Raw genomic sequence first — 24467 nt, 5'->3', positions numbered from 1 at the left:
TTGAAATTACAGATTGAGGAGTGGATTGAAATGAATTGGCTGAAGACCTGTGATGGTGGGGATCCAAGGTGGTGTACCATCTTCATGGCACTTCTATAATTGCAAATACCTTGGCCTTCACTTGCATGCCAGGTCCAGCATCCTTGAGGATGGGGATGTTCTTGGAGTCTCTTCCTGTTTGCTGTTTTAGTTGTTCATCACAATTCATGACTAGAAATGGAAGGACTGCAGTGATTTTGGGGTTGATTAGCTCTGTCTGCTCCACAGAATTTTGCATCGTAGCTTCTCCAAGTTGGCACTTTGTTTTTAGATGCCGCTCCTGGGATGACTTTCTACTTTTCTCAGTGAACGACTGTCAGTTGCTTGGCTTGAAAGTAGAGTGAGGGATGTATTGGGTTGTGAAGCTAAAGATTGTGGCAGAGCTGGTGATCCACGGAGCCTCCTAGATGGCCAGTTTTGAACTGCCACATCAATCTATCCCATTTACCATGATTGTAGTACCACACAGAGAATGGAGGTGGCCTCATTATGAAGATGGGACTTCATCTCTGTGAGGACTGTGGTGGTCACTTCTATCAGTGTCATCATGGATCTACAACAGATAGATTGGTGAGGACAAAGTTAGTTAGAACTGAGACTATATTTGAACCAAATGTCAGAGGAAATGTGGTTGAAGTACTAGTTACAATTTAATAGAATTTCCCAGATTAAATTAACTGGCAAATTTGCAAAATTTAAAAATTCAAATGCAAAGATGTCTTTTCCAATAGCCTAACTACCTTTTTACCAGATGCATGGTACCTTTTAAATGTATAATGAAATGTCATTGAGAAAGATTTGAGAGTTTATTTTTATTGTAAGATGTTTTAATCTTATCATCTCATTAAGGAACTCTAATAATTGCTTAAGTAAAGATTTAATTTTTAATGGGTTACTTTTCACTGTTGGAATATTTCTAAACAATTGTCTTATTTCAATGTACAGTACTGTTTCTGTGACGATGACTGCTCTTCCAATGCCTGCATGTGTGGCCAACTAAGTATACGTTGCTGGTATAGCCAGGTAAGCAAGATAGTTTCAGCTGAGAAAAATGATTTTCTCTTGCCTTCTGAGTTTTATCCTATGTTTGTGCTACTTTAGTTTGTATTTGTAGAATTCCTCAGAGTCGAGCATGGTTTCTCAAAAAAGTAAATTGGAGACCCAGTATAATTCTCACTGCTACAAAGGAAATTAATTGAAGTTAATTTTCACTATGCGGATGTTACTAGGTGAATGACTTGACTTAGAGCATTCAACTTAGTAATCAAACATCTTAAAGTTATGTAGTTGGCTCATTAGCAGAAATGTTCCTGTTTATTTACCTTTGTGTTTGGAAATTTTGGACACCAATGAGGATGTGCATTTTTATAGCACTTTTTAATGTGAACAATTATCCCAAATGTTTCACATAAAATAGACATATTGCTTTGAAGATGGTGTGAAATATTAGTGTTGGGAAGGCGATCACAAGAGTGAGCGAGGTAAGGCTTACAAATTCAGTGGGGCTGGCAGTATCTGTGAGTGAAAGCTGTGAATACGGAGGTAGTGGTCATTTTGAGAACAGTGCAGTCGTGGGAGGGGATATGATAGTCGGTGGGGGTAGACAGGCATTTCTGTGGCCATGAGTGAGGCTCCGGTGTTGTCTCCCAGGTACCAGGGTCAAGGATGTCTTAGAGTGGGCACCAGACATTCTGAAAGGGGAGGGTGAGCAGCCAGAGATCGTGGTCCATATAGGTACTAACAACATAGGTAAGAAGAGAAATGCGGTCCTGCTTTGGGCATTTGGGGAGTTTGGTAGGAAATTTTAAAAATCTAGAGAAACTGCAAATCAAAAGGAATTGATAATTGGTAGTATGAAAATAGAATTTAATTTAATTTTTACAAAATTTCCAAACAGTATCCCAGTCTTTATTGGAAGGTATTATATAAGAAGTGTTTTAAGCAGTTAATGCTCTTAGAAGTCTTACAGAGCTTAAGCTCAACACAGTGAAACTAACACTTCTCGTGATTTGTATTTTAAGGATGGGCGTCTTCTCCCAGAATTCAACATGCTGGAACCACCACTCATCTTCGAGTGTAACCATGCCTGTGGATGTTGGAGGACGTGTAAAAATCGCGTGGTACAAAATGGAATCAGGTAAAGTGAAGTTCCTATTAACACATTGCTCATGCTTTTGGATGGCTTTTAACTTATTTTGGCAAGGGGATGGGACACAGAGTACATGTAAAAGTTGGGAGCGGGTTTTGTTTAAATACAGAAGGAAAAACTAGGTCAGTCCAGTAGGCAGAGCAGGCATGGGTGTGATAAGTCACATGGGAGGACTGGAAGGATAACTTGCATCTACTTTAATGCAAAGGCCTGACTGATAAAGCAGATGAACTCAGCGTTGATCAGCATGTTGGAATATGATATTATTGTAGTCACCCAGACGTGGCTGGGGTTAATGTGAAAGAGGAGGGGGCATTGCATTACTGATCATCATTGTCCATCACTGCAGTAATGAGGGACGGTGTCTCAGAAGGCTCTTCAAATAAGACCATATGGATAAAGCTTAAAAATAAAAAGGGGTGATCTCACTTTGGGGGTACACTACAGGCCTCCAACGATCAGAAGGAGACAGGAGCAGATATATTGGTAAATAATAGAGATGTAAGAGGAATAGGGTTGTAGTAATAGGGGATTTCATCTTCCCTCTTATTAACTGAGACCTTTGTCTGAAAGGATTAGATAGGGTGAATTTTTTAAAGTGCATCTAGGAGAGCTTTCTGTCTCAGTACGTAGAGAGTCCGACTGGGGATGGAGCAGTGCTGGACCTAATCCCAGGGAATGAAGCCGGGCAAGTAGATAGAACACGAATGCGCCAAGTGTCAGTGGGCAAGCCTTTGGGACGATAGTGACCATAACTCAGTAAGTTTCAATGTGGTTCTAGAAAGGGATAAGGGTAGTCCAGAACTTAAGTTTCTGAATTAGGGGAAGTCTGATTTCAGTATCATTAGACAGGAGCTTGCAAACATGGACAGGGAGCAGCTACTTGCAGGTAAAGGGAAGTGGGAGGCTTTTAAAAGTGAAATAGTGAGAGTTCAGGGCCGGCGTTGTTGCTGTAAGGGTGAGGACAGCAAGTCCAGGGAACCCTGCTTGTCAACGGATATCAAGGGTTTGATAAAGCAATAAAGGAAGCGTGTGGTAGGTGTTGAGCACTGAAAGCGGGAGGCCCTTCGGGAGTACAGAGAGAGCTTAAAAAGGAATTAGGATGGCAAAGAGGGGCCATGAAGTATCACTGGCAGATAAAATTAAGGAAAATCCCATTTTATAAGTATAGTAAAAGCAAGAGAGTAACCAGAGAAAGAGTGGCGCTCAATGGGGACCAAAGGGGCAATCTGTGTGTGCACCAGAGGATGAGGGTGGGGTCTTATTGAATACCTTTCATTTGTATTCACTGAGGTGAAAGACACTGTTGTTGGAGACTTCATCTGGGACAGTGAAGTTCTAGGGGATGTTAGGATTAAAAGGAAGGAGGTACTGGATGTCTTAGTGGGGACATAAAGGTGGATAAATCCCCAGGGCCCGATGAGATGGATCCAAGGCTACCATGGGAGGCAAAGGAGGAAATTGCTGGGTCCCTGATGAGTTATTTACATCTTCGCTGGCCACAGATGAGGTTCCAGATGACTGAAAGACAGCAAATGCATTTATACTTGTTACGATTAAATTCCATCTGCTCTTGCTCTGCCCAATTTTCCAGATGATCAATAGCATGCTGTAGCTAGGACAATCCTCCTCAATATCTACATCACCACTAACTTTAATGTCATCTGCAAAATTCCTAATTACGTCTCCTACATTCACATCCAAGTCATTAATGTCCATCACAAACGTCAAGGTTCCCGGCACTGATCTTTGTGGTGCACTGGCCACTGACTTCCAAACAGAAAAGCAACACCCCACCACCCTCTGTCTCCTATTACTAAGCCACTTCTGAATCCAATCTGCCAGCTTACCTTGGATGCCATGAGCACCAACTTGTTGGACCAGCCTAACATGCAGGGCCTTGTCAGAGGCTTTACTAAAGTCCATGTAGGCAGTATCTGCTGCACTATCCTTATCAGTATACTTAGTTACCTCTTCAAATTGGTATTGGTTTATTGTTGTCACTTGTACCAAGGTACAGTGGAAAAACTTGTCTTGCATACCGATCGTACAGGTCAATTCATTACAGTGCAGTTGCATTGAGTTAGTACAGAGTGCATTGAAGTAGTACAGGTAAAAACAATAACAATACAGAGTAAAGTGTCAGAGCTACAGAGAAAGTGTAGTGTAGGTAGACAATAAGGTGCAAAGTCACAACAAGGTAGATTGTGGGGTCAGAGTCCATCTCATCATATAAGGGAACCGTTCAATAGTCTTATCACAGTGGGATAGAAACTGACCTTAAGCCTGGTGGTACGTGCCCTCAGGTTCCTGTATCTTCTGCCTGATGGAAGAGGAGAGAAAAGAGAATGACCCGGGTTGGTGGGGTCTTTGATTATCCTGGCTGCTTCACCAAGGCAGCAAGAGGTAAAGACAGAGCCCAAGGAGGCGAGGCTGGTTTCCATGATGCGCTGGGCTGTGTCCACAACTCTCTGCAGTTTCTTGCGGTTCCGGGTAGAGCAGTTGCCATACCAAGCCGTGATGCATCCAGATGGGATGCTTTCTATGATGCATCAATAAAAGTTGGTGAGTGTCAAAAGGGACATACCAAATTTCTTTAGCTTCCTGAAGAAGTAGAGGCGCCGGTGAGCTTTCTTGGCTGTGGGATCTACGTGATTTGGCCATCAGAGAGATAAGATTTTCCCCTCAAAGCCATGCTGATTATCCCTAATCAATCCTTGCCTTTCCAACTGTAAATAAATCCTGTCCCTTGGAATTTTTTTCCAATAATTTCCTGAACCATTGATGTAAGACTCGCAGACCTGAAGTTACCTGGCTTATCCCTGCTGCCCTTTTAAATAAGGGAACCACATTAGCTATCCTCCGGTCATCTGATACCTCACTTGTGGCTGGCAAAAATGCAGTAATCTCCATCAGGGCCCCAGCAATCTCATCCCTTACTTCCCATAGCATCTTGGATAGATCTGTTTTGGCCCTGGGGAATTATCTGCTGTTACATGTTTTAAGACATCTAATGCCACCTTTTTAATGTTAATATGAATATAGAGGAGAAGTGTTAATTTAAGGCCTTGCCAACATCCCCTAGCTCCAAACATAGCTTGCCCCTTTGGTCCCTAGAGGGACATAGTCTTTTGGATATGCTCCACTATACTTATAAAAGGCCTTGGGATTCTCCTTAATCTTGTCTGCCAGTGATATTTCATGGCCCCTCTTTTCCCTTAATGTTTTTTTAAGTACTGTCCTGAACTTTCTAAAGGGTCTCTCCTGCTTCATCGTCACAGTTATACAGCCAGCACATAGGTCCTTTAGCCCAACGCGTCCATGCCGACCAAGGTGCCTTCCTGAGGTTGTGTTTGGCCCATCTCCCTCTAAACCTTCCCTTTCCATGTACTGGCTTAATGTCTTTTAAAAGCTGTAATTGTACCCACCTCCATAACTTGCTCTGGCAGCACATTCCACATACCCTGCACCCTCTGTGTGCCCCTTGGATCCCCTTTAAATTGTTTCACCTTAAACATATGCCCTTTAGTTTTGAACTCCATTGCACTGGGAAAAATACTGTGACCATCCACCTTATCTATATCCCTCATGATCTTATAACTCTCTATAAGGTCACCCCTCAGTCTCCTTTGCGCCAGAGAAAATAGTCCCAGCCTGTCCAGTCTCTCCTTGCACCTCAAGCCCTCCAATCCCAGTAACATCCTTGTGAATGTTTTCTGCACCCTCTCAAGCTTAATCTCATGCTTCCTATAGTATGGTGTGAGAACTGCTCACAATATTCCAGGTGCAGTCTCACCAATGTCTTGTAGAGCTGTAACACAACATCCCAACTCTTGTACTCAATGCCCTTGTACTCAATGCCCTGTTCAACGAAGGCAAAGGTGCCATATGCCTTCCTCACCCCTTGTCACCACTTTCACAGAACCAATTACTTGCACCCCTAGATCTCCCTGTTGTGTAACACTTCTTGGTGTCCTGTCATTCAACGTGTCTGTCTTCCCATGGTTTAACTTCCCAAAATGCATCACGTTGCACATGTGAGTTGCATTCCATCTGCCACTCCTCTGTCCCCTTTACCGGTTGATCTGGATCGTGTTGTAACCTTAGACAACCTTCTTCACTGTCTAGCATACCATCTGCAAACTTGTTCATCATGCTGCCTACAGTTGCCTATATCTGCATGTGTGATTGTACTGGACACAGTCCAGAAGGGATTCGCCAGGAAATTGCCTGGAATAGAATGTTTAGTTAGAAGGAGAGACTGTTTGGGCTGGTCTGTTTAACTTGAAGCAGAGGAGGCCAAGACAGTCCTGAGGTATACAGATGCAAAGAAAGCATAGATAATAAGAAACTTTTCCCTTTGGGAGAGGTGTCCAAAACTAAAGGGTTTCAGTTTAAGGAGAAGCTTAAAGTAAGTTTTTTTTTCACGTTGAGCACACTGCCTGTTAAAATACTGGAAGCAGGTATGTTGCAACATTTAAGAAGCACCTGGCCGAGCACAGAATTGCCAAGTGTAGCTATGACTTGATGATCAGCATGGACATGGTGGGTAAAGGGCCTGCTTCTGTGTTGTGTTATTCCACGGCTGTAAGGCACTTGCACAGTTTTTGTGGGTGAGGACTCAGCAACAACCATGTTGTTTCCAACTCAGGATGGTGTACGACTTGACTGGGAACCTGATGGTGGTCCCATGTGGTTACTGTTCTCGTCATTCTTTGTGGTAGTGGTTGTTGTTTTGGGAAATTTTAGGCATGGACTAATAAGTGGCACCTGACATTAGCACTAGAAATGTGCCAAGTGATGACCATCTTCCGGGAAGAGTGTCTAAACTGCCAATCCTTGACATTCAGTGGCATTACCATTGCTGAGTTCCCTGCCATCAATGTCCTCAAGAAGCTCAAAACCACTGCTGTTGGAGTAACCTGAACAAGTAACTGGAGTACATTTTATAGAGTGGTATGCATTGTGTGCCAGTGATGGAGGTCTTGAATGTTTAGGATGGTTGATGGAATTCCAATTAAGTGGGCAGCTTTTTCCCAGACTCTTTCAGCTTCTTGAGAGTTATTGGTGCTGTACTCACCCAGATAACTGGAGAGTATTCCATCATAGCCCTGAGTTGTGCTTTAGTGGAAAGGCCTTGGGTTTGCTGGTGCAGCTGAGCTGCTGGTCAGTGATGACTAACACAGTATTGATGGTGGAGGACTCCACTATTGTAGTGCCATTGAATGTTGACGATAAGTGGTTAAGGCACTCGTTTGTTGAAAATGGTCATTGTCTGCATATTTCTGTATATTTTCATGTGTCATTTATTAGTCCATGCCTAAATATTGTTTAGGTCTCTGTGCTTGCAAGGATGGGCTGATTCATTTGCTGAGCAGTTGCAAATGGTGCATTTATTAGTGAACATCCCCACTTCTGACCATATTGATGAAGATGGTTGGGTCCAGGACACTAGCCAGAGGAACTCCTGCAGTGATGTCCTGGGACTGGGATGATTGACTTCCAACTGTCACAACATTCTTCCTTTGTGTGAGGTACGACTTCAACCACTGAAAAAGTATCTTCCCTCAGTTCGTTGACTTCAGTTTTAGAAGGAAACAGTGATCTCACGTACAGTCATATGCTGCCTTGATATCAAGAGCAGTCACTCTCACGTGATTTCTGGAACTCTGCCCTTTGGTCCATGTTTGGGCCAAGGTTGTGATTATCTCTGAAGCTGAGTGATTCTGGCAAAACCCAAACTGGGCATCAGTGAGCAGGTTATTGGAGAGCAGGCACTGCTTGATTGCTCTGTCAACGATAGCATCCATTACTTTGCTGATGATTTGAGTATAGACTGTTGGAACCAAAGCTGTTGCTTTTAATCTATTGAATAACATGTACTATTCTAATATTAACTTGTGCTTTATAGGTTTGAATTCCCAATTATGTTTAGTTACTAGCAGCAATTTTGCATGTTAAACTTCATGCTAAGATGGTTTCACTTGCAGGTTAATAGCAATTATTCAAGAAAAACAGATAAAAATAACTTCTGCATGATATCAGAAAAAGGTTTTCCTCTGAAATATTAACCTCATGATTTGTATATGAAGATGAAAAGATTTGCAGACATTACCTGTACTGTCTACAGATATATGGAATTGCTTTGAAATGCACAACTTGTCATGTGGGCAAGTGGTGTAGTCAGTTTTCATGCAACTAACAGTGAAGTAAGTGACTAGCTAATAATTGGCAGGTATGCTTTTTTTCAAAAGTTTTTTCACCGACTTGCTTGGAACCATGGTGTAGTTACAATTTTGGTTGTTTATTCTATTCCCTTAGGGTTCGACTACAGACGTATCGTACACACAAGATGGGCTGGGGCGTTCGGTCACTGCAGGACATTCCCAAGGGTCATTTTATCTGCGAGTAAGTGCTACACTGCACAACAATGATGCAACATTGGAAAGCTAGAATGATTGCATCATTGCATCAGTCTCTCCAGTCTATCAGATTGGTCTTAAATTGTTACTTATAGTTTTATGTAGCACAAGCTGCCCACGTAATATCCATTATCCACTTGAAATACCCCAAATCCTCCACTCTTGCCATCAAACTATTGAAGCTATATTGAGGTTTAGTAGAGTCACACAGCAGGGAAACAGACCCTTCAGCCCAACTGGTCCATACCAACCACGATGTACATCCAAGCTCGTGCCATTTGCCAGCGTTTGGCCCATAATCTTCTGAACCTTTCACATCGATACACCTGTTCAGCTGTCTTTTAAAAGTTGTTATTGTACCTGCCTCAACTACTACTTCTGGCAGCTCATGCCACATACATACCACCCTCTGTGTAAACAAAAAAAGTTGCCCCTCAAGTTCCTATTAAGTCTTTTCCCTCTCATCTCAAACCTAGTTCTTGATTCCCCAACCCTGGGGTAAAAGACTGCTTTCACCCTATCTATATTCCTAATGATCTTGTATACCTCTATAATATCACCTCTGCGTTTCCTACGCCCCAAAGGAAAAAGTCCTAGTCTGTCCAACCTCTCCATATGTCTCAATCCCTCAAGTAAATCTTTTCTGCACTCAGGGTGATCAAAACTGAACACAATATTCCAAATGCGGCCTCACCAGCATCTTGTACAACCACACCATGATCTCCCAACTTCTATGCTTATTGCCCTGACTGATAAAGACTAGTATGCCAAAAGCCTCTTCACTGTCCTGTTTACCTTGACTCCGCTTTCAGGGAGCCAGGTATTGGTATCGGTTTATTATTGTCACTTGTACCGAGGTACAGTGAAAAGCTTGTCTTGCATACCGATCGTACAGGTCAGTTCATTACACAGTGCAGTTACATTGAGTCAGTATAGAGTGCATTGATGTAGTACAGGTAAAAACAATAACAGTACAGAGTAAAGTATCACAGCTACAGGGAAAGTGCAATGCAATAAGGTGCGAGGTCACAACAAGGTAGATCGTGAGGTCAGAGTCCATCTCGCTGTATAAGGGAACCGTTCAATAGTCTTATCACAGTGGGGTAGAAGCTGTCCTTAAGCCTGGTGGTACGTGCCTTCAGGCTCCTGTATCTTCTCCCTGATGGAAGAGGAGAGAAGAGAGAATGACTTGGGTGGGTGGGGTCTTTGATTATGCTGGCTGCACTCCAAGGTCCCTCTGTTCAACAACACTCCCGAGGGCCCTACGTTTACTGTGAAAATCCTATCTTGATTTGACTTTCCAAAATGCAACATCTCGCACTTATCTGAATTAAACTCCCATTTGCAATTCCTCGTTCCACTTGTTTAGATGATCAATATCCCCCTGTAATTTTTTGATAACCTTCATTGTCCGCTACACCACCTATTTTAGTGTCATCTGCAAACTTACTAACCATGCCTTGTACATTTTTATTCAGATTGTTGATATAAATGACAAACAACAATGGGCCCAGCACTGACCCTTGAGGCACACCTCTAATTGTGGGCCTCCAGTCTGAGAAACAACCTTCCACCATCACCCTCTGCTTCCTACCATCAAGCCAGTTGTGTATCCAGTTAGCCAGCGCTCCCTGGATTCCATGCAGTTTAACTTTCCAGAGCAGCCTACCACGTGAAACCTTATTAAGGGTGTTGGTGAAGTCCACGTAGACCACGTCAGGGTAGAGGGTAGAGATTAGGAATAGTAAAGGGAAAAAAAATCACTGGTGGGAGTTGTCTATAGGACACCAAATAATAACTTTACAGTGGCACAGGCAGTAAATCAAGAAATATTTGATACATTTAAGAATGGAACATCAGTTGTCATAGGGACTTTAACTTGCACATAGATTGGGCGAATCAAGTTGGTCGAGGCAGTCTTGAGGAGGACTTCATAGAATGCATCCATGATAGCCTTCTTGAACAGCATGTTCGTGAACCTATAAGGGAAAATTTTATCTTAGATCTGATCCTGTGCAATGAGACAGGTAACATTAATGGTCTTGTAGTTAGGGATCCTCTTGGAAAGAGTGATCATGGTATGATTTGAATTTCTCATACAAATGGAAGGTGCAATAGTTCGATCTAAACCCAGTGTATTATGCCTAAACAAGGGAGACTACAATGGGATGAGGGAGGAGTTGGCTAGTGTAGACTGGGAACACAGGCTGTGTGGTGGGACAGTTGAGGAACAGTGAAAGACTTTCAAAGAGATTTTTCACAGTGCTCAACATTAACAGTATATTCCAGTTAAAAGCAAGGACAGAAAGGGTGGGGAGAGCCAGCCTTGGACAACTAAGGAAATAAAAGAAGGTATCAAGCTAAAAGCTCATGCATACAAAGTCATGAAGAGTAGTGACAAACTGGAATACTGGGAAAACTTTAAAAAGCAAGAAAGAACCACTAAGCAAGCAATAAGGAAAGGGAAGATAGATTATGAAAATAAACTAGCACAAAATATAAAAACATATAGTGAAAGATTTTGTAATTATATAAAGCGGAGAAGGGTGGCTAAAGTGAATGTAGGTCCCTTGGAAGATGACAAGGGGGAAATTAATATTGGGTAATGTGGAAATGGCCAAGGCCTTGTACGACTATGTTGCGTCAGTCTTCACGGTGGAGGACACGTCTAATATGCCAAAGAGAGATGTTATGGATTCGATGGGGGGTGAGGACCTCGATACAGTCGCTGTCACTAAAGAGGTAGTGATGAACAAATTAGTGAGTCTAAAGGTAGACAAGTCTGCTGATCCTGATGGGATGCATTCCAGGGTACTGAAAGAAATGGTGGGAGTTATAGTAGAGGTGTTTGTGATAATTTACCAAAATTCTCTGGACTCTGGGCAGGTCTCAGCAAATTGGAAAACAGCGAATGTTACGCCACTGTTTAAATAAAAATGTAGGCTAAAGGCAGGTAACTGTAGGCCAGTTAGCTTAACATCTGTAGTTGGGCAAATGCTTGAAGCTATCATTAAGGAATAAATAGCGAGACGTCTGGATAGAAGTCTCAGGCAGACACAGCATGGATTCAGGAAGGGCAGGATATTAAGGATATAATGAGCGCAGTGGATAGAAGGGAACAGGTAGGTGTTGTATACTTGGATTTTCAGAAGGCATTCCATAAGGTGCCATGTAAAAGACATCCATTAGATAAGGATATATGGAGTTGGGGGTAATATATTAGCATGGATAGAGAATTGGTTAACTAGTAGTCATAGAGTTGTAAAGCATAGAAACAGGCCCTTCGGTGCACCACGTCTATGCTGACTATCATGCCTATCTATACTAATCCCATTTGCCTTTTCTACAAAAATCTACTGAAAATGCTTGTTGAATGAGATTTGACTGTGATTTCAACTATACTAAGATATAATTATTGCTGAACACTATTCCTGCTCTTAAAAGAATCATTTTATATATGTGTTGTCATTTTATCAGATTAAGATTTAAAAATTTATCAGTTTAAAAATAATGAAAACTAATCTCTATATTTAAAGTTTACTTCTACTTTTATCCATATACATAGCTATTTCTTTATTGTGCTTTCTTTAAAATGTTGAAAAAGTTAAACAAACTAAGTTCTCTTTGCTTCCTAATTTGCCAAATATATGAATTTTTCAATGTGATTGCAGCTTAGCCTGCATAAAGAGTTCACTGGCGTTTGCCATCACAGATGCCTCGCAGAAGGTGCCTCGTGGCATGGAATATTGCAAAAGGAAAAGCCCACACTGTGGATGGGTTTCTTTGAAGTCAGTGACATCTACCATCACTGTTAATGCTGACTAAAAAAAGAATCTCGTCTATAGAAATGTAATCTTTAAATACCAGTCCTTTGTCATGCTCACTGATAAAGATTAGACTGGGACATTGGGCACTGTTTGCTATTAAAGCATTTCAGTGTAAACCTGTCAGCTGTGTAGCATTGGGGTGGGTGGGTGTGTGGATAATTGGCAGTTATTCATTTGGCTCCGCCTTACTTTGAAAAATCCGCATCAACTATTGCAAGAATCTTCCCTCTTATGGAGAACAGATAATCCTCCTCCCACCCAGACTCATGTTTAGATTATATAGAAGGCAGAGAGTTGGGATAAATGGGTGTTTCTTTGGTTGGCAATCAGTGGTGAGCGGGGTGCCACGGGGGTCGGTGCTGGGCCTGCAACTGTTCACGATATACATTAGGGACTGAGTGTAGCGTATCTAAGTTTGCTGATGACACTAAACTGAGTGGAAAAGCAAATTGTGCAGGGAATGCCGAGAGTCTGCAGAGAGATATAGATAGGTTGAGTGAGTCGGCAAGGATCTGGCAGAAAGAAAAATTGGGATCAGATTATTATTTAAATGGTGAAAGACTGCAACATGCTGTAGTGCAGAGGGACTTGGGAGTGCTTGTGCATGAACTGCAAAAAGTTGGTTTGCAGATGCAACAGGTTATTCAGAAGGCAAATGTTGGCCTTCATTGCCAGAGAGATTGAAGTTAAGAGCTAGGAGGTTATGCTGCAACTGTACAGGGTACTGGTGAGGCTGCACCTGGAGTACTGTCTGCAGTTCTGGTCTCTGTATTTGGAGAAAGATACACTGGCTTTGGAGGCGGTGCAGAGGAGGTTCACCAGGTTGATTCCAGAGATGAGGGGGTGAGCCTATGAGGAGAGATTGAGTGGCTTGGGACTATACTTGCTGGAATTCAGAAGAATGAGAGGGGATCTTATAGAAACATAAAATTATGAAAGGGATAGATAAGATGGAGGCAGGAAGGTTGTTTCCACTGGTAGGTGAGACTAGAACTGGGGACATAGCTTCAAGATTCAGGGGAATAGATTTAGGACGGAGATGACGGAGATATTTTTCCCAGAGAGTAGTGAATCTGTGAAATTCTCTGCCCAGGGAAGCAGTAGAGGCTACCTCATTAAATATATTTAAGACACCGTTAGATAGATTTTTGCATGGTAGGGGAATTAAGGGTTCTGGGGAAAAGGCAGGTAGGTGTATCTGAGTCCACGGCCAAATCAGCCATGATCTTATTGAATGGCAGAGCAGGCTCAATGGGCCAGATGGCCTCCTCCTACTCCTGTTTCTTATGTACTGTGCTGCCCTCATCAACCTTGGTTACTTCTTCAAAACACTCAATCAAGTTCATGAGATGTAATCTCCCACGCTCAAAGCTGTGCTGACTACTGCTAATCAACCCTATCTTTCCAGGTGTAGGTATATCTTATCCCTTAGAATCCTCTCCAGTAACTTGCCTACCACAGGTGATAGACTTAGTGGTCGATAGTTCCCAGGTTATTTTTGCAGCTCTTCTTAAAAAAAGGCACAACATTCACTGCCCTCCAGTCTACCGGCACCTCCCCTGTGGCTAACAATGGTGCAAATATTTCAGTCGGGGCTCCTACAATTTCTTTTCTGGCCTCCCACAGTGTTCTTGGATATACCTGCTCAGGCCCTGGAGATTTGTCTATATTCATACCTTTTAAGATGTCCAGCACCTCCTCTGCTGAAATGCTGGTTTAGTCTACTGGTACAGTGTGCATAATGGAATATTTTCTGAATTCTATTCTGTTTTCTAACCAAGCTTTAACCGTATATCTCAAGCCCAAGAATTGCTGCTAAACCAGATCGCAAAGTAAAACTCGATACCATCTGCTTCATCAGACTCTGAAAATTTTCATGGAGATCCTCTTTAAGCTACTTCTTTCCCCCAATGTAAACAGCTTTGCTTTCTGCAACATTTTCATATACCATTCATCAAGTTTATTGTGAAAATCAAAAAAACTAGATGTAGGAAATCTGAAATAAAAAGGAAAAGCTGGAAAACAATCAGCAGGCCAGGCAGCATTTCTGGAAAGAGAAACGTTAATGTTTATCAGAGGTGAGTTCCAGACCTGAAATGTTTACTGGAGGGATGAGACTTCAGATGCTGGAATCAGGAGCAAAAAAACAAACTGCTGGAGGAACTCAGCGGGTCAGACAGCATCTGTGGAGGGAAATGGACAGTCGACATTTCAGGTTGAGACCCTTCTTCAGGACTGAAAGGAGATAGCCAGTGTAAAGTGGGGAGGGGGTGAGGCAAGAGCTGGCAAGCAACAGGTGGATCCAGGTGAGGAGGAGTGATGGACAAATGGGCGAGAGGAGAGTGGAACTAGTGACAGAGGCTGGGAGGTGAGAGGTGGGGGCAGCAAAGGGCTGCAGATGATGGAATCTGATAGGAAAGACCAAACGCAAGCTAGAGGAACAGCACATCATATTCCGCCTGAGTAGTTCACAACCCAATGGCATCAACACTGAATTCTCCAGTTTTAGGTAACCTGCTCCCCCTCTGCCCCTTTCTCTTTTCTTTCTCCTCCTGATCTATCCAGTTCCGCCTACACACACCCACCCCCTCCCCCATCAGCTCCCGATCACTGTTTCTTTCACTCTTCCACCTACTCCGTCTGCCTTCACCCACAAACTCCTTCCACTGGGTCCCCTCCCCCTACTGTCCCCATCTGCTCACTTATCTCCCTTATTTGGTTCCATGTTTCACCCTCTGATAGGAGATTCTATCACCTGCAGCCCTTTGTTGGTTCCACCTATCATCTCCCAGCCTCTGCTGTCATTTCCACTCTTACCCCCTACCCCCCCACTGTCTCTCGACCCTCCTCTTGCCAACTCTTGTTCCACCCCTCCTTACCTCATCATACTGGCTATCTCCTCTCTACTTTTTCAGTCCAGATGAAGGGTCTCGACCTGAAACATTTCCCTCTACTGATGCTGCCTGACCCGTTGAGTTCCTCCAGCAGTTTATTTTTTGCTTCTCAAGTGTTAACTTTCTCTTTGCACAGATGCTGTCAAACTTGCTGAGCATTTCCAACATTTGCTGGTTTTAGATTAACTTTATTGTCTCTTTTACTTGAGCTAAAGTTACTAATGTGCTCTCCAGCAAAATGGTACGATGCCCAGAAATCCCTATTAAAGATGAAAACTGAAGTCGCTGATTTGCCTTCATATTCTGTCCTTCAAGATGTTCATTCCAAAGTCATTTATTATCTCACCTGTCTGTTATGCCAATGGATTACAGGAACTTTACATAGGAGAGGGATGTATTTTTTTTCGGATGATTTGTTATAAACTACTTGTATGCGAGGTACTTGGGGTTGTATTGTCGAGGAATATTTGCCTATTAATATTTTGGTTAAAAGTTGTTAAAGGAATGGACTAATTATCCCTGGAAGCAAGAGAGCTTGTAAAAGTTGATTTTCTGTCTTCATGTGTGTTTGTCTTTAAATGTTGGCAGCCTTGTGCATATTTTTTTTCTTATTTGGCAAAAACTGACACATTTGGGTCATTCTTCCAATGGAGGTAAACATTAGTTTATAACTGCCTTCATTAGCCATGAGTTTGGATATTTTCCTGGTGAGAGAAACATTATATTTCACTTTCCCTTGAAAATATCCAGTGCTGATATGCATAGCATAATGTTCAGGATTGTTGAATTAAATCCTGAGCTGCTTCACATATGCTGTGAAGCACTAAAATCTAGGGCCTACTATACCAGGTCTGACCTTGCTCATGATCAGGTAAGTTTTGTTTTAAATTGCTTTGCTTTAGTTCAGTGTTTTTAACTAGTATTTTAGTTTTCAATTTTTTTAATTTCTATATTTAAAATATATTAACTTTAGCAGTGTTTAAATGTCAGAGACATTTAAGAACCATTAAAATCAAGGCAGCTTTCACAACTGACAAAGCTTATTGCTTCCTTTGCTGGCTGCCAGGATGTTTTGTAGGTGGGGCCCAGTTCTCTAACACCTGAAGCTGAACCTATGGGGTGTGGAGGGTCAGCAAAGCATGGCTTTCACAACCAGCTCAGCTAAATGAGGGCAAGATGTGGCCATGGGAAGTGGGGAATGGGCCATCACAATTGGAACACTATGAAGAGGTTGGCTTAGTTAGCCTCAGCACTGTGACTTTCAAAGCCCTGGCACTCTCCAGGGATCAGTGTTGGATTACTGATGAGCACTGATGTGTTCTGTGCGTTGTCCTGTGTGAGCTTGTTTTTCCCACAATTACTGTTGCTACATTATCCTGATTTCTTACTTTTTAGAATACCATACATTGCATTTGATTAGAATTGATCATTATTCTTCATATATTGATAATGATAAACGTTTCTTAATGTGCTCATCGCTGATGTATGTTTTAAAGTCTGTGTCTGAAAATATTGTTCTTGAGATTCCTAAAAAAAATTCAGGATCAGATATTGTGACAGGTCATTGTTTGTTCCATCAGTCAAGTTGTTTGACGAGTGTTTTAGTAATACTAATTCATCTATTAAAACAGCCTTTTATATAGTTTCATTTCTTTGTACAAGGTATGTGGGGGAACTTATAACAGATGCAGAAGCAGACGTACGAGAAGATGACTCTTATCTTTTTGACCTCGATAATAAGGTACTCATTATTCTGTTACGTTGTCATTTTGTGTCGGGTTAACCATTTTTTCTATGTTATTGTGAATTAGACTAACATTTAATTTGTGAACTAGCTTACCTCACTGTGATTCCTTATATACAACAAAGAAGTCTTTGTTGTTGTCCTGACTTCTTAAAATCCAGTCTGGTAATCAGAAGTGATATAAAAAGAAAACTTCTCAATAAAGAAAATGAGCAAAATAGTTGGTCAGAAAAACTGTATTTAATGTCACTGAATGCAGTTATTATTGAAGTATTTATTATTGTATTACTGTTGTGTTGTCCTGCTACGGGAAGCAGGGGAGGAGATAGCTGGGCACTTGCGTTTTTGCATCTGCATTAAGCACAGGTGAAGACTGGAGGATAGCTAATGTTCCTTTATTTAAGAAGGGCAGCAGAGATTAGCCAGGTAACTACAGGCTGGTGATCCTTACATCAGGGGTAGGGAAATTATTGGAGAAAATCCAATGGGAAAGGCAGGGGCTGATCAGGGATTGTCAGGGATTTTTCCACATAAATCAGGGATTTATGTGGAAAAATCCTGTCTCAGTAATTTGAGTTTTTTGAGGCGGTGATTAAGGTTAATTGAGCAGGGCAGCAGGTGTTGTCTGTGTGGACCTCAGTAAGGCATTTGCTGACATCCCACATGGTTAAGGCTAAGGCATGTGGAATTCAAGGTGAGTGGGCTGATTGGATCCAAAATTGGCTTGGTGATAGGAGGCCACGGGTAGTGACGGAGGGATGTTTCTCTGATTGGAAGTCTGTGACCAGTGGTATACTGCAGGGATTGGTGCTGGGATACTTGTTGACAGACAAATCACAAACAACGACTTGGATATGAATATAGGAGGTATGATTAGTAAGTTTGCAGTTGACAACAAAGTTGGTGGAGTTGTGGATGGCGAGATTGGCAGATGGAAGTTATGCAAGTGGATGATGATGTATTTAGGGAGGTCAAATAGGGCTGGAACATCCACAGTAAATGGTAGGGTGCTAAGGAATGTTGATGAACGGAGAGACCTAGGGGTTCAAGTGCATGGTTCCAAGCCCAGACGTGGGAAGATAAAGTGGTAAAGAAGGCATATGGCATATTTGTCGTCTTAAGTCAGGACATTAGAATACAAAAATTGGATGTTATGTTGCAAGTTTACAAAACACTGGTTTTTGGAGTATTTGTGCACATTTCTGGTTGCCACACTATAAGAATGATGTGATTGCGCTTGAAAGAGTGCAGAGGATATTTGCCAGGATGTTGCCTGGATTAGAGGATCCTAGTTATGGGGAGAGATTGGATCAGAATCGGGTTTATTATCACTGAAATGTGTTGTTTTGCAGCAGCGGTACAGTGCAAAGACATAAAATTACTATAAATTACAGAACTGTGCAAAACAAAAGGAATAACGAAGTAGTGTTCATGGGTTCATGGACCTTTCAGAAATCTGATGGTGGAGGGGAAGAAGCTGTTCATAAATCGTTGACTGTGGGTCTTCAGGCTCCTGTACCTTCCTACCTGATGGTAGTAACGAGAAGAGGGCATGTCCTGGATGGTGTGGGTCCTTAGTGATGGATGCTGATGGATACCAGGCTGTGATGCAACCAGTCAGAATGCTCTCCACCGTACATCTGTAGAAATTTGCAAGAGTCTTTGGTGACATACCAAATCTCAAACTCTTAATGAAGTAGAGCTGCTGGCGTGCCTTCTTTGTGATTGCATCAATGTGTTGGGCCCAGGATAGATCCTCTGAGATGTTGACACCCAGGAACTCGAAGCTGCTCATCCTTTCCACTGCTGACCCCTCAGTGAGGACTGGTGTGTGTTCTCCCAACTTCCGCTTCCTGAAGTCCACAATCATTTCCTTGGTCTTGCTGACGTTGAGTGTGAGGTTGTTGTTGCGATACCACTCGACCAACTGATCTATCTCACTCCTGTACGCCTCCTCATCGCCATCTGAGATTCTGCCAACAATGGTGGTAAACAATGGTGGTATCATTAATGAATTTATAGATGGTGTTTGAGCTGTACTTAGCCATACAGTCATGAGTGCAGAAAGAGTAGAGCAGGTGGCTAAGCACGCATCCTTGAGGTGTGCCTCTGTTGATTGTCAGCAAGGAGGAGATGTTACTACCGATCCGCACTGACTGTGGTCTCCCGATAAGGAAGTCGAGGATCCAGTTGCAGAGGGAGGTACAGAGGCCCAGGTTTTGAAACTTGTTGATTAGTACTGAGGGGATGATGGTGTTGAATGCCGAGCTGTAATCAATAAACAGCAGCCCGGCGTAAGATTTGTTGTTGTCTGGGTGCTCCAAAGCTGAATGGAGAGCCAGTCCTGTTTACCCCGGAGTCAAAAAAGGCTGAGGGGTGTCCTGATTATATAAAATTATAAGAGGTGTAGATAGGGTAGATGGTCAGAATCCTTTTCCATGATGGAGATGTCAAAAACAAGAGGGCATATGTTTAAGGTGAGAGGAAGGAGTTTTAAAGGGGACTTGCGGGGAAAGGTTTTTTTTTATATACAGAGAGTGGTGGATATCTGGAAGGTGGAATCAGATACAATTGCTATGTTTAAGAAACATTTAGACAAGGTATGGAAGGATACGGACCTAATGCAGGCAGATGGGATTAGTGTGGATGGGCAAAAGGTGGGTGTGGTGGGCTGGAGTCCTGATCCTGTACAACTCTGTGACTATGAATGTAAATGAATTCACTGGAATATGAAAGATGGAAAATTTTGAAAAAAACAAGTTGAGGACTGTTAATTTCAATGTGCAATATTAAGGTGCCATAATAGCATTCAGATGGCAAATTTGAAAAGTTACTTTAATTAATTAAAACAAAATTATCATTACTTTCCATTGACAAAATTCTTTGAATAGCTCGTGAAAAAAACCTCTGGCAGGGAAAAATAAGATATATTTTAAGATGTATTTCTCCTCACCTTGTGGGTGTGATGGGCTGCCAAACACAGTTAGAATGTTCATACTGCTGTTGGTCTAACCAAGTGGTTATTCTGGAAGTTGGAAGACGTTGACATCCAGTACGCTACATGATGACTTAGTACAGAACTTTTAATTCAATTTAAGGCTGAAGTTCCAAGACACACGATTCCATGTCATGTCACTAACAGGTTTTGTTGTCGATGTCAGTGTGATTTCTTGGAATCATGGAGTCTTACAGCAAGAAAACAGGCCCTTCGGCCCAACTGGTCCATGCCAAGCAAAATTCCCATCTAAGCTAGTCCCATTTGGCCCATATCCCATTAAACCTTTCCTAACCATGTACCTCTCCAAGTACCTTTTAAATGTTGTTAATAAATAATATTCTTCTGCTATGGAAAAGCAATCCAACATAGTGATTCTTCACTGGAAACAGAGGACAGTTGTGACTTGTCAGCTAGAGTGCTTTCCAGATTATTTAGCTCAAGAAGAACTTGACTTTGAAAGTATGTAGTTTCCTTTTGAGCCTTTAAAAATGTTCTTAAAAATATATTAATGAAATACAATAGTATATTTTGTATCTTTGGATCTCAAGGGTTTAAGCACATTCCCATTTAGTTCACTGGCTAACAGCTTTAAATATTCTCAATAATTTTGCTTGGAATATCTGACGTTCTGTGGAACAACAAAATGTCCATGTACTAAAATGGCACATCTAAGAGTGTGTTGGATAATTGTATTACTATGAATGAAATAATTCATAATTTCTTTAGTTTTTTGTGATTTAGCATTCAGTAAATTAAGTGTTTATGAAAAAGATATTAAACCAAGAAGAATCGGAAGCAATGCTGTTGTATCAGTAATAGGAGGAAGTCTGATGAGCTGGAAGTAGAGGGAAGGCAGCCTGGAATCTGGCAGTTCAGGGAAGGAGCACTGAGGGATATTCTGGTTAGGTCCTGGGATCTCAAATTATTGGGAGGATCTGCAAGCTTGGGAGGTAGGTATTCAAAATCTTGAAACTTTGGCAGTTTTTGAATTAGGAATTCTGGTCAAAATGTTCCTGAACATGTACTAGAATTTTAGAGCATTTTCTGGAGTCTAAGATTTCAGTAGGATTTAGGAAGTACACTTTGGAAGCTTGTAGGGCCATTCTCCAGCAGTGCTGGAGATTAAGGTTTTAAAAGGTAGAAAGAAATACTAGGTAAATCAAGTTTACTGCGTAGAGTATATATTTATTTCAATTTTTAAACCTTTGAAATGTTAATTTAACTTAAAAAGTAGCATTTTCAAAAATGTTTAGAATGATTTGTTTTTCCAAGAAATCAAATACAATACAAAACGTTTGCAGAAAAATGTTTCCCTCTTTGAACAAGGTTTCCCAGTTATAAATGTCTGCCTAGATATTTTCAATTTCAAATATCGACACTGAAGCTGAAAATCAAGACACATTTAGGATTGGGGTTAGGAAGAGTGAACCATGTGCAAGAATTTAAGTGTTGATATGCAGAGGTGCTATATTTCAGACAGGAGAATATCAGTTCACCTGCTTGTGCTTGTTTAGTTTTTGTGCTTGTTTTCATCTGAGATCTCCTTTCTCAGAAAGCGGGGCTTCTTCCCACCCCCCACCCCCCACCATGGTTACTGGAGCCCTCGCCCACATCTCGTCTTTTTCATGCGCTTCTACTCTTAACCTCTCCCTCCCCCTGGCAGACTGAACACAGTTAGAGACCCCCTAGTCCTTGCCTTTTACCCCACAAGCATATAATTCTTAGACATTTCCGCCAGCTACAATGCGCGATCCCACCACCAGCCACATCTTCCCCTCCACGCCCTGATTTCTGCAGGGACCACTCTCTCCGTGACTCCCTGCTTCACTCATCCCTCCCCACCCATCTCATTCCCCCCCCCCCCCAAGACACTGCGATTGTAGGCGGTGTAACACTTGTCCCTACACCTCCTCCCTCACCACTATCTGGGGCCCTAAACAGCCCTTCCAGGTGAGGCACATGCACCTCCTCCAATTTTGTCTTGCATCTGAGGTTCTCGATGTGGCCTCTACGTCAGTGATACCAAGCACAGACTGGGCGTCCACTGTGCCAACTAATTGTGCTCTGTCCACTGTGGCCGTCTGCAGCTCCTGGTTGCCAGCCATTTTAATTCCTCTCCCCATTCCCACACCCACGTCTCTGTCCTCAGCCCCTCCACTGCCAAGGTGAGGCTAAAAATGAACTAGAGGAATAGAACCTCGTATTCCACCTGGGTAATCTACAGCCTGGTAGGATGAACATTGAATTCTCCAGTGTCAGGTACTCTGCACCCCCTTTGCCCCTTTTCCTACTGGGTCCCCTCTCCCTGCTGTTCTCATCTGCCCACCCCACCTCCCTTATTTGGTTCCAAGCTCCAACTTCCTTTCTTATCAGATTCCATCATCTGCAATCCTTTGTCGCTTCCACCTAACACCTCCCAGCCTCTGTCGTTATTTCCACTACCGCTCCCCCCAAAAAAACTCACCCCTCCTCGCTTGGATGCACCTATCTCATGCCAGCTCTTGCTCCTCCTCACCCCTTTATACTGACCATCTCCCCTCTATCTTTCAGTCTAGATGTAGTGTCTTGACCTGAAACGTCGACTGTCCATTTCCCTCCACTTTCTTTGCTTGACCCACTTTTTTTCTGCAGGTTGCAGTATCTGCAGTCTCTTGTGTTTCCTATGATTGTTTTGTGTTGCAGTTTTCTTCCCACCCCCTCCCCCCCCCCATTCCTACTTATATATTTTGGTCACCAATTTCTCTCTCATACTTTTTTTTTCAGAAATGGCAGTGGCATAGTTGTGTTTAGTATCTAAAGCAATCACCAATGGTTGCAGACTCTTGAAAATGTGGCCCTCAGCGGTTCTCCCAATCTTATGTGGCTTTCTACCTCACCATGTCATCACCTAAAATTTCCTTAATCCTCTCCAATTATTCAATGTATTCTCTCTCTCTTGCTCTCTCTCTCTCGCTCTCGCTCTCTCTCGCTCTCGCTCTCTCTCGCTCTCTCTCGCTCTCTCTCGCTCTCTCTCGCTCGCTCTCGCTCTCGCTCGCTCTCGCTCTCGCTCGCTCTCGCTCTCGCTCTCGCTCGCTCTCGCTCTCTCTCTCTCACGCTCTCTCTCCTGTACCCGTGTCTTTCGTCTCACCACTTACTCTCCATTCATTGCTTCTTACCGCTCTTACTTGGTCCACCCAAAGGATGGGGTCAAATTTGGAGACCCCACACCATCATTCCACTTCCTTGCGACAATATCAATTTCCTTCAGAACTGGTTTGATTTCAAAATTCATATCAAATTCCATTAAGAAGGACAGTACCTGCTTGCCTCACCCTTAATCTGATTCTAGATACTGGCAGTCAGAAGCTTTGCAACTGACCATGCTGATTATCAGCTTAAATAATTGATTAGCTTTTCAACAACTTTGAAAGTTGTGTCAGCGTGAGGAAAAGCTCTGTTCCTTATGATTTCCTTCCTAATTTTGTGCATTAGGAGTCAATAACAGAAAGAAAATTGAAAATATTTTACCTTCAATTATATCGGATGATCAGACTGGCTTTATTAAAAATCTATATTTTCATTTTAATATCCGTCATTTTTTGAAATTATCTATTCTCCCTGTAAGGAAATATTGGAATGTGTGATATCTCTAGATGCTGAGAAGGCCTTTGATCGGATTGAATGGAATTACTTATTTAATACCTTAGAGAAATTTAATTTTGGGCCCAATTTTATCCAATGGATTAAATTACTTTATTTATCCCCTTCTGCTCGAGTTCTCACTAATTTTCAAAATTCTAAATCTTTTAAACTTCAACGTGGAACCAGACAGGGATGTCCTTTGAGTCCTTTGCTCTTTGATTTGGCCTTAGAACCTTTAGCTATTTCTCTCCAAGAATCTAGAGATATCTTTGGTATTTCCAGAAGAGGTATTAACCATAAAGTTGCTTTATATGCTGATGACTTATTACTCTTTATATCTAATGTTGAAGCCTCCTTACCTCCTGTGCTTTCTTTACTTTCTCGCTTTAGTCATTTTTCAGGCTACAAATTGAACTTATACAAGAGTGAACTTTTTCCTCTGAATAACTTGGTACCAGTTGATATTAACATTCCTTTTAAAATTGTAAGAAATCATTTTACCTATCTGGGGGTGTCAATTACTAAAAATTATAAGCATTTATTTAAAGAAAATTTTTTCACCTTACTGCATTATGTGAAAAGGGTTTTATCAAGTTGGTCTCCCCTTTCTATATCATTGATTGGCCAAATTAATGTTATTAAAATGAGTGTTTTACCTAAATTTGTATATCTATTTCAGGCTTTACCTGTTTTTATTCCTAAATCTTTCTTTGACTCTCTTGAGTCAATTATTTCTTCCTATATGTGGAATAATAAACATCCTAGACTAAATA

General features: G+C 42.0%; 1 protein-coding gene across 7 annotated transcripts in view; it reads left to right on the top strand.

The window, feature by feature from the left end:
* Nucleotides 1-24467, top strand: part of LOC127582227 (histone-lysine N-methyltransferase EHMT1-like) — a 193079-nt gene that overhangs the window by 147378 nt on the left and 21234 nt on the right. For all 7 annotated transcript variants that reach the window (XM_052037349.1, XM_052037351.1, XM_052037353.1 and 4 more), the window contains 4 exons: nt 985-1062; nt 2061-2176; nt 8510-8596; nt 16994-17072. In XM_052037349.1, coding sequence (XP_051893309.1) covers nt 985-1062; nt 2061-2176; nt 8510-8596; nt 16994-17072 — 360 coding nt within the window. The remainder of the gene's footprint in view (nt 1-984; nt 1063-2060; nt 2177-8509; nt 8597-16993; nt 17073-24467) is intronic.

This window comes from Pristis pectinata, chromosome 23 (genome assembly GCF_009764475.1).
Source record: "Pristis pectinata isolate sPriPec2 chromosome 23, sPriPec2.1.pri, whole genome shotgun sequence".
NCBI classification, from domain to species: Eukaryota; Metazoa; Chordata; class Chondrichthyes; order Rhinopristiformes; family Pristidae; genus Pristis; species Pristis pectinata.
This window is presented reverse-complemented; position numbering and strand designations above follow the sequence as displayed.